Source organism: Excalfactoria chinensis, chromosome 2 (genome assembly GCF_039878825.1).
Source record: "Excalfactoria chinensis isolate bCotChi1 chromosome 2, bCotChi1.hap2, whole genome shotgun sequence".
NCBI classification, from domain to species: domain Eukaryota; kingdom Metazoa; phylum Chordata; class Aves; order Galliformes; family Phasianidae; genus Excalfactoria; species Excalfactoria chinensis.
Genome location: NC_092826.1, coordinates 16,752,830 through 16,764,081, shown reverse-complemented (window position 1 = coordinate 16,764,081; position 11,252 = coordinate 16,752,830). Strand labels below are relative to the sequence as shown.

The window sequence follows — 11,252 nt, the reverse complement described above, 5'->3', positions numbered from 1 at the left end:
ATGATTCTGCCTCTCTACTCTGCTCCGTCCTGCAGGAAGCAAGGCTGAGCTGCGCACACTTTCAAAGAAGCTGAGTGCACCCTCAGCTTATAGGCTGAAATTTATGTTGTTTTTATGCTATGAAGATGGCAACTGTTTAATAAGAGGGATGTTTCTCCCTTAGTACGGGCATAGATCTGAAAAGTTAACTGAGCTGCCTGCTAGAGCACCAAGAGCTTGCAGAGCACGAGAGCTGTGCCTTGGAATGCACAGCTGAAACACATCTGCTAGGTTATATAGTTATATCTCCAATTATAGTTAATAGTTTATTATATTTTGTCCATGAATTAGTAGAAGATAATTAACTTTCAGGTTCTCAATCTCACTTCAACATGCATGCTTGGTAACTTGTGCTAACAGACATCTTTTGAACTGAGTATTGCAATGAATTGATGCTGTTAAATTATAATGAAAACAGAAAATTGGGATTACAGTGTGGTGTTTCATACCTTATAAAGTCAGCAGAGGTTTTCTAAAATCCCAAGCAACCTGTTGGATGAGACTAGCTGTGCATTTTCTCTGTAGTGCAGCGCAGGAAGCAAAGCAAGGACAGTGTAGGTTTTTTAGTTAGCATTTGCACAGATGTATTTAGTGCTTTAAAATGGCAAAATGCAAGTTCCGGTTCAGATAATCTAAAATCTCAAAATCTAAAATCTTTGTGTGATGCCCAAAATATTATCTTTAAATAAAATGACTGACAGTGAGGTACACAGTTCTATTCCTGCGGCAGCTCTTATATTTGTCCAGGTACATTCTGACAAATGAAACCAGCCAGTGTTCCTGTGATGGGTTGGCTCCAGACTGAAGAGAACTTCTGCCCAGCCACACTCTCACTTCCTCTGCAAGGAACAGGGGACAAAATGAAAAGAACGGGAGCAAGAAGCCACATGGGTTGAGATACACAGACACCTAGGGCACTTCCAATACATCCTTATGACTAATTATCTTAATTAACCAATTATGAGCTTATATTTATATAATATATGACAGTGACTGTTGTTACATTGGTTTTCTCAGCCCTCACACAGGTTTAAGCCAAAGCTTTTCAGATCCCTTTCTGATGATGGTTAATCCAACATGGCAGTATGTGAATTGAAACACCCTCTTAGTCTGACTTGCCTGACTGACATGGATTTAGCTTGACCTAGACCATTAAGTCACACCATCTAATTTTTTCTACCCACTATCTCATCTATGTTTTGAAAGTGTTCCTTTGTCGAAGTACCCAAAGCTTGCTAATTACCTGCCTAATAGCAGGCTCTATCCTCTACTTCACTATGGTGAAGCTACATTTCACCTGAAGAGCACCAGCTGAATCTGTTTCTGACACACAGCAGAAGTAGATTCCATCATTTGTTGTTTTTAGGCATTTTCTGCCTATATTATTGTGTTGGTGTAAAGCATATGCTATCAACTTCATATTTCTATATCAGCTTCCAAGAATTAATGTCAAATTTCAATATATCCACCATACTTTTTACTGTGAGTCATACAGCTGTGTAATTTCAATTGTTTTCCTCAATAATAATAATAATACATCATTTAGGTTTCTGGTAAGAAATTTAACCCAGAGTTAGAAGCTGACTTTTTAAAACGTGAAGAGTAACTTAGAAGTTATCTACAATTGCACATTTAGGATGCTTCCTTACATCCAACACCCCTCTGTTCTGCCCTCATGAAGCCCCACCTGCAATGCTGCATCCAGGTCTGAGGCCCCAAGCACAAGAAAGATATGGCACTGTTGCAGTGAGCCACGAAGATGCTTAGAGGGCTGGAGCACATCTCCTGCAAAGACATAGCTAGACTGAAGATCATACGGAGTTAAAAATATGAATTCTGTGTGAAATATTTTGAAGGCCTACAGATGGTTTCAATCATAAAAAAACGGTGACAAATTGTTCTCTGCAACAGAAGATCTGGAGAAAATGAAAAGGTGACTAACAGTAAAGTGAGACCTCTTTGACCATCTTTTTTGATAAACTTTATAGGATATATTTTATTTTATTTTATTTTATTTTATTTTATTGCTGAGAAATTTACAGAAATCTGAACCAGAGAAAACAGGATGGAATAGTTTTTCCATACACGTTTTCCCAGGTTTAACAGGAGGGGCAATTTTTGTAGCACTCTTCAGTTAAGCTGAGTTCAAAGTATCTGAAACTTCAAAGCTTAACCTAATCAGTATGATTAGAATACGGTATCTTGACAAAAAGTATCTCTCAAGGCAAGAGAGTTCAAAGTAACATTTACTTTACTGAGGGCTGAAGAAAGAACTTCAATGCAAATTCAATGTAAATTCAATGCTATGATACATTTAACGACCATATGATCATTTGGATGGATGATCAAAAGTCCCAAGAAGTGAACTGAAACTGATTTCTACTCACTCACCAGAAAACATAGACTATGAATTTGGATTTTCCAATTAAACACTTAATTTGAACATCTAAGGAAGCCTGGTCCTTCTGAAGAACTTGTAAACTGTATTTATTGCCATAGGACTAGGGTAAAACCTTCATTTGAGCACACAAAACGATTGCAGGTGTGTATGTCAGGTGATTTTATAAGCGAGCAGCAGTATAACATCTTAATTCTTTTCATCAGTAAGTGATTTGTCATTGATCTCAACACAGCCAATATTTTAGTGGCATTATTCTTTAAGATGTGTCATGGACTCTAACAGTGTGCCACAGCTGATAGATATAGGCACTTCACAAGGACCCAGAGAGAAAAAATGTGTTTGAGATTTCAGTACAACAGACAACAAATCTGTCTAAGAAGGAAGCATTCCTTGCACTGCTTCCTGCTAGGTATGTATTTAATAAGGGATTTCTGCAGGCTTCTCTTAGCCCTTGAGAAATCCATTATATGTGTGATTTTATTCAGTCTTCTTCACTTACTGCTTTATTCAGGTGTTTTTAATTAGTTAGTTAATTCTTATCATAAGCAACCAATCAAGATGTAGGTCAAAACACTCTCCTTTTAGCCACATGATACATTTAATATCGTTTCAACATTTCCTAATCTGTGTGTTCTGCTCCATAGATGTATTCAGAGAAGTACCATTTTTAATGATGCTGTGAGAGGCTAAAGACCTTTGGCTTGTTACCCCATTATACAACCAGTGGATTGTAGTTTCTTGATTGCAGTTACAGAGACAACTAATAATAATATAAACTAATAATTAAATATTTGATTTTTCAGGCTTTATTCTATGAAACTGTATCTTTGTTATTCCAAAACAGCCTGTCCACTTCTGCAAATACATCAAAATATCAGCAAGACTGGAAGTTTACCTGTGAATGTTGGGTGTAGATTACAGCAGACAGATGAGCTACTGAGAGACATTTTTACTTGCAAGTAGGTTTAAAAACACAGGATTTTTTCACCACCACAATTCCAGTATCCTTTGCTTGCAGAAATAGAATCATAGAATCATAGAATTGCTCAGGTTGGAAAAGACCTTCAAGATCATCAAGTCCAACCACAGCCTGGCCATACTACCCTCACTCTAACAACCCTCTGCTCATACCTCATACCCCTGAGCACCACATCCACACGCTTTTTAAACACTTCCAGGGATGGTGACTCAACCACCTCCCTGGGGAGCCTATTTCAGTGCTAAACAACCCTTTCTGTAAAGAAGTTTTGCCTGATATCCAAACTAAGCCTCCTCTGGTGCATGCAGACCAAAGCATGTTCAGTCTCAAGCACTTTACTAACACTCAAAGTAAGCTTGAAATTTGGATTACAGTGGATTTTCTCAAACACTTCTAATCATGTTTTCAGTTTCTTTAACTGAGAATAATTTGTACTCTGAGCACAGAAGAGGGCTGTGCATACCTACAAGAAAAGAGCAATCAGCGCACTTGCCTTCAACTGAGTAACTAGTAAACACATCAGTAAGCTCTAGATTGTTCCTATGGCCATGCTCCCATTTTCAGAGAACTTTCATGCATGGTTAGATAGAATAGGTACTAAACAGAAGGTCCTTGAAAAGTTGGCTCAATTGAAGCAACAAGAGGCTCCAGCTTCTTGCATTTACTGTAGAATCCAGACAGAGTATGCATTAGGGTGGTCTGGAATGGGAACTGGCTCCTCAGGACAGAGGGATTTCGAGAAGTGTTTGAGCAGCACTCTCAGATGTAGAGTTTGAATTGTGAGTGGTCCTGTGTTGATCCAGGAGTTGGATTGGATGACCCTTGTGGGTCTCTTCCAACTTGGAATATTCTGTGATTCACTCAGATCTGCAAACTGAATTGATCTCAGCTCAGTGTACTTTCTGCTGTCTCCATGGTATATTTTATCTGGTGCTAAGAGCCAGTCCTAATATTTTGTAAAATCACAGTTTCAATAAGATGAACATGACAAAAGTATAAGTTAGTGATGTTAGATAGAACAAAAAACGCACATTAAAGGCACAAGTACACATAAATTTAGCTAATAGTTTGCACAGTACATATGTGTATGTCTTTGTGGCATATAGAACTTGACTTGAGGGGTAATAGCCATTTTTTCATTGCTGTGCATATCAATTATGTGACTTAAAATTTCATGACTTAATATATTTCTATTTTCTAGCAGTAATCACAACGAATTTACTTCTAATACAACCTAGGATTCAAAGTGACAGCTACATTATTGAAAATGATTTTCTCATCAATTTTTCCTTAAAGACATAATCAGAAGAAACTTAAATTGCCACTGATCAGTAGCTATGATTACAAATTCAACTCCTGAGCTTCTGGTAGCAAAGTACTCCAATGTCTATGTGGATTATTACCTACTCTCCCTCTGAATGCCTAGCAATTGTAATACATCTGTTAGTTAGTTCCATGGTTAATCTAAGCTCTACAAAGGCATACTATCTTCCTTTAAATGTGTATTATTTTCCCTATAAATAATTATTCTCAGTTGAATGGACTTCCTCAGTTTGGAACTGCACACTGCGGCCAAACTGGAGGGATGAAAGGAAGGAGAGGTAAGGAATCCCCAGTCTTTGTGAGCCAGAGCAGGACAGCACTGAATCACAGAGCTCCTTGCAGCCTGCAGGGCTTCTTTCAGATTTGACTCAGAGAAAAGAAAAACTATTAACTTTTTAGCTACCTGAGACATTCATATTTTGCTCTGTTATGGTGATGATTTGTTCACAGCAATCAAGAAATACAGTCTAGAACTTGCAAGGAGATGTATCGATCAAGCAAGAAAATAGGGAGATAATATTACTCAGTCTGGTTTTTTGCTCCGACTGAACACAACTGTACAGAAATAAAAAGTGGGGGAGAAGGGATGAGAATTATAGTATCAAACCATAGCCTTTGTATTAGTGCATTTCAAGAGATTATACAACTGAACCTTACTTAAAATTACCTGAGTAATTTTAGTGGAATTATCTGTCTCTGAGGCATTGGCTGAAACTTTTATATCTACATCTATCAGTTCTGCAAGCAGTGAATTATAACCCATACAGTCAAAGAATGTTTTCTACAGCAACAGTAGGTGCTGCTTCATTATGTATATCTTCATGTACCCAGGTTGGAAGGAATCAAGTATAACATGACTGAAGCAAAGGTAAAAAGACATTCTTTGAACCATTCTGTCAATAGGCAGCAACTGCTTTATGTCAAGTGGAAAGGCAAATAGTAAAGGAAAATACAAAAACATAAAAGTAGAAGGAATAGCTCACCAGATTCTGTGCCACTGCTTTCCAGTTCATGCACACACTGTTAAGGAAATCATCCCCCAATGTGTATGAGGTTATCCCACTGAATTATATCTCCATGTATTTCCCATGTAGTCACATTTCACTGTACTTTCTACCTTGTTTTAACACTTCAAACTTTCTTTAGTGTAGAGACTAGAGTTTAAAATATGCCACATATATTACGATATATTATATTAGGACTTCAATTACTGTATGTATATATAGTATATATTTACAATGAAAGTAAATTATAATTTAAGAGAAAAGCCCTCTTAAAAAAGGCTTGGGTTTTTTATAACTTTTCAATTATTTCTGGTTCATGTCAGATATCCCGGGTATTCTCAAGGGCTGTATTTTGTTTTACACAATAAATGAAAGCTCTTTTAATAATCAAGTTAATATCATTTTGATAATCTCTTATATTCTTATGTGTGTAAATGATAATTGACATATCAAATAATGAATATCTAATTAAATATTATAATGTTAGGACTAGGAATAAATCTAGTACCTTTAAAAAATTGGAGCCTGGGCAACTTGTCCTAGTGGTGATGCACAGAAACAGGTTGCACAGAGAGGTTGTGGATGCCCCATCCCTGTAGGCATTCAAGGCCAGGCTGGATGTGGCTCTGGGCAGCCTGGTCAGGTGGTTGGTGACCCTGCCCATGGCAGTGGGGTTAAAACTAGGTGATCTTTGAGGTTCTTTTCAGCCCAGGCCATTCTATGAAAAAAATACTTTTGACTTTTGAAACCCCACGAGGTACTTTTTAAAGTAGATCATGTAGTCAGGCTTCAGAATCTACAGTCATTTAACAAAAACTGGGAGGACTTAGAAACTGAGTGCTGTTTTTATTTGTTTTTCTTACTACAGTTGAACTTTCTGAATCAAACATAATTCTGAAATTCACAACTGAAAAACCTGTCAGTAGTTTTTCTTTGGCCCTAGAGATTTAGGGAGATATTTGTTCCTTCCAAGCTGTATTAACCTGCTCACTTTGTGTCTGTCTGTGTTTCCCCAGGTTACCAAGATGCTGGCTGTGGTAGTAGTCCTCTTTGCATTTCTATGGATGCCCTATCGAACACTGGTGGTTGTCAATTCCTTTCTCTCCAGTCCCTTCCAAGAAAACTGGTTCCTGCTATTTTGCAGAATCTGTATTTATTTAAATAGTGCCATCAATCCTGTAATTTACAATCTCATGTCCCAGAAATTCAGAGCAGCCTTCAGGAAACTCTGCAACTGCCATCTGAAACGGGACAAGAAACCTGCCAGTTACAGTGTGGCCCTGAATTATAACGTCATCAAAGAGTCTGACCACTTCAGCAGTGAACTAGAAGATATTACCATCACCAATACCTATCTGTCCTCTGCAAAAACATCCATTGGTGATACATGTTTGTCATCTGAGGTAACAGTTAATGCATTTTAGTATTTGGTGTGTATTCCTTACAAAACAGCATGCTGATGTGCACTGTGTATTGCTGGGATAGCTTTCAGACGAGGCAGCACAGTGAGGGGCAGGGTAAGGTTGGTGGCGATGACTGGCATCCCACCAAACAGAACAATGTCATTATTTTATCTGCCCGGGTGTGGAAACTGATGGTCTCAAAGCTCCTTGTGCTGGGCATGCTGTGATCAGGAGAACATGGAGCACGCTGAACAGTGAGGAAAAATACATGGGTTAAGCCTTACTTCCTGACAAGCAGAGGGCAGTGGTGCAGTGGGGCATTTTCTTGTGTGTCGTCTTCTGGCTCCAGCTCAGGGTTAACTAACCTGGTGGCACCATGCAGCCAGCACAAAGAGAAGACACAGATGTCCCTCACAGCAGTTCTCCTGTCCTGCAAAGGCATGCCCATTTCCCAGCTAGATGCACCATCTCCATATGTAGCACATCTCTCTAACCCAGCTCTCTTCATACATGTTGCTGTTTCCAATAAGCTTTTTTTTATGCAATAGTGCTTAGCTGTTCAGAAGTCCATGTACATGAGGTCTTTCAAAATAGATAATTCACTGGGCGATTTACGTTTTAATTTGTTTGCAGATGCAATGAAGATGAAAGATAGTTAATTCACAGTTTGTTTGTCTCTCTAATTTTCAGGCCTGAGACCTACCTTGTTCTGAGTATGCAGTCATACAAATCCTTCAGATGATCTCTTTGCACCAACCCGTATGAAATACAAAGGCACTTCTGCTCACCAACCAGCAGGATTTACCACCTATCTCTACATACTTGTCAGCAGCGTGCAAGAAAACACAGTTTCTTGGGGAATCAAAACAACACACTGTTGGATCCAGTTGAATGAAACACTAAACAAAACTTTAAGTGTTGAACATACTTCAGTGGAATATGCAAGTGCTTCAGCTTGTGTTGTCATCTCCAAAACAGCAAGGCTGCTCTGCAGACAAAGAGACAGACAGTGAAACTGAGAGAACTGCTCTCCTACATGCTGCTATGTATGCAGGAAGGACTCGCACCACATGTCTGAGAACAGCCATAACCACTACTTATGACAGTAACTGTCCTCCATTGACACCATCCTCCCTCAGAAATGCAGATCTAATCACAGGTATCATAGCATGCTTCAAAAAATACCAGCAGATATCTGAAGGCAAAGAGTATGACATCTTTATTTTCTTTTACCTTGAACAGCATGAAACAGGAGGGCTTTTCCATTCACAGTAGGGAATAAACAAATTAAAAAATCAGTAGAAAGCTTTCAGAATTCTTCTTTCTTCAGCAAACTAGTTTAGGGATGGACCACTTGAAGTAAATCTTGCCTGTACTTAATATATATTGAAGAGTATTCAACAGACTTTTACTAGTTAACTTTGGTCTAGCTCATTAGTTGTCACTCAGGCTGTTGCTAGAGGTTGACAGCTTTGATAAAGATAAGGTCTAAGGAAAAGAGGAAAACACAGTAAAAAAGTCAGTTGTTTTTTTTTTTTTTTTCTTCTTTTCAGATGGTATCCAAGGGAAAACATGATGAAAGTATTACTACTTTTCCCCAGTATTCCAAGTTCTTTGTAATGTTTCCTTTACACTATCACCTTTTGCACTGTTTTTTATGATCCAGAGCCAGAAACAGAAGCTGATGTTATAGGCAACGAGTTTCTACACTGCGCTCACCTGCTGGGCTCTGTCTGCAGTTGATCCAGCTGCAGAGGGTGCTGATCTCCAGGGCTTATCCCAGTTCCCTGTGAGAAGCCCCCATCGCTTCCCAATTGTCAATACCAGAGTTAAATTCCACCCTTCATTTGCCTTCTTGCTCCAAAAGTATCTCTGCTTTCTCAGCCTGTGTCCATACTTATTTTAAAGTCCATATTCTGGGTAAGATTTAAACAAAAGTCATGTACACAATTTTGTAGGCACCTTCACTTGCAGTAGCAAACAAGTGAATGATTTCAGGCTGATATTTACCTGTACAAAAATAAATAACTATGCATACAAAATTGTGTGCATAAAGACAAATTGCAGATGTGAGTTCAGGTCTGGTTTTAATTCACAGTTTATTGTGACCTTACAGATGTTATTCTGAAATACATTCTGATTTTACACTTACCCCTACAGCTCCTGCTATGAAACTTCGATAGATATCATGTTGGTGTGACTTTAGGTCTAGTGCTATGTTTGTACTTCTGTATATAACAGCAACTGGCCATTTTTCTTGTATCTACACTGTAGATTAGATATGTGAGACTGTATTTAAAAACTGGTGTGCTTTTGTTTATTAATATTATAGCAAACCTTTTTGATAGATGTGTGACTAGATGACAACTGCTGACTAAAGTAATATAGTTATTTATGTTCTGTAACATTTAGCGTGGAAGAAATGTCTGAACTAGAGCAATATCAAAATTCATGTCTGCATCCTCATTTCATGGCTTTGATGTAAGAGATGGGGTTCTCACTTCACTGTGATTTGGAACTTCACTCAGTAACTGACAGAAGAAATACTTCTCTATCATTTTATTTTGGAGCTACTATGAAATAGTGAGATGTTGCCAGCTTCAGTACCAGTAACTTGTGTAGCTGTGAAAGGTCTGATGTATTGGAAACACAGTAGCTGAAATTAGCGCTTGGCCTCCTGGAGGAAAGAGTTAAGGATATCTATTAAAGCAGCTCCAATAATACTGTGGAGGGGTTTATGATACTGCTGTGGAAATGAATGGCACAAATGAAATGATAAAGTTCTCACTAACTTCACTTCACAGAAGTATTGCCCAGTACAACTGAGAGTCTGATGCTCCTTCAGAAGCTGCTACTGAGCTCCTGTAATACACAGTGCCTGTATTACTCAGCTTTTACAAGTAGGAAAACCTTCCTCAGTTGTTTTTAAAAAGCCACTGTAAAAAAACAAACAAACAAAAACCAGATTTGAGTGTTGTCACCATGGAGAAAAAAAAAAAAAAAAGAAGAAGTGCATTATTTCAGGAGTGTGCAAAGCCAAATTGTTCTTTCAACAACACTGCGTATACTTATTCATCTTTCAATTACTGTATGAATCTGGTTGTGTAAAATTGTTCTGTTACAAACTGCAGTGACATTTCAAAATGATCATACAGTATTTAGTTTTCACTTTTTGAGATGGAGATTTATTTGATGTCTTGTTGTTTTCAGTACAAGGTTGTTTTCTCGTGGTACTTTCTTTGTTACTCAGCTGCAGTGGCACACTAAGTAGTCGTGAGCAGGTTCAGCCTTTGAGACTCAGACACCAGAATCCCTTCACTGCTGTACTGAGTTGTGAAAGTTTGTATTCATACAAACTATGAAAGATCAGTTGGCCCTGAAGGATATTCTTTTTCACCTACCCAGAGTAATTCTGTCCTCACTCTGTTACTGTGTGTGGCTTATACAGTTATTACTAATATAATTGTGAAATTGTTCTGAGAAGTGTACTGCTGATAAATATAGTCCTCCAAAACAGGAAGAACAATTTTTGTTCAAAATAAGCATTTTGTAATTATTTGATGCATGCAGCTGTGGAGATTAATTTGTAGTGGATTTTTTTATTTTTATTTTTATTTTTATTTTTATTTTATTTTATTGGTTATTGCAATAAAATACCAAGCAAGATTATTATATTGCAGCTTTGATTTTTAACAAGCACATGAGAACACACTTCAGTTCACTTTTGCCCTGGTTCTACTGATGTTCCATATCATGACATCATGCAGCCAGCTGTTAGTACTGGAGCATGGTGCCGGGGAGCTGTACTTCCTGGGTCCCCGCTCCTGGAAGTCTCCACTATACTTACATTGGTTACAGCTCTCTGAGAAGAAGACATGATGAGAAGTGACAGACTGCAGTTCCCAGAAGTCTCCAGTACTCCCCACGTGACTCCCAACTCCAGGTAGCTGGGGAGAACTCTTCCATTTCTGAGCAATGCAGCAAGCAGCACAGTTAGAAATGCACTGCTATGTCCCCACCAAAGAGTAAGAAGGAAACAACGTTTCCTTAGTATTATGGGTTTCTGGAGAACGCATGTCCCACATTATAGTCTCATTGTAAGA

At 38.3% G+C, this 11,252-nt stretch overlaps 1 protein-coding gene across 3 annotated transcripts in view; it reads left to right on the top strand.

Annotated features, from left to right (window-relative positions):
* TRHR (thyrotropin releasing hormone receptor) overlaps positions 1-10,816 on the top strand; it is a 12,906-nt gene extending 2,090 nt beyond the window's left edge. Inside the window, exons 3-4 of one of the 3 annotated variants that reach the window (XM_072329566.1) lie at positions 6,763-7,149; positions 7,840-10,816. In XM_072329566.1, coding sequence (XP_072185667.1) covers positions 6,763-7,149; positions 7,840-7,845 — 393 coding nt within the window. In that variant the 3' untranslated portion in view covers positions 7,846-10,816. Of the gene's footprint in view, positions 1-6,762; positions 7,171-7,839 lie in introns of those variants that run through there. The other 2 variants (XM_072329567.1, XM_072329565.1) reach the window with 2 other exon arrangements.
* The last annotated feature ends 436 nt before the right edge of the window (positions 10,817-11,252 follow it).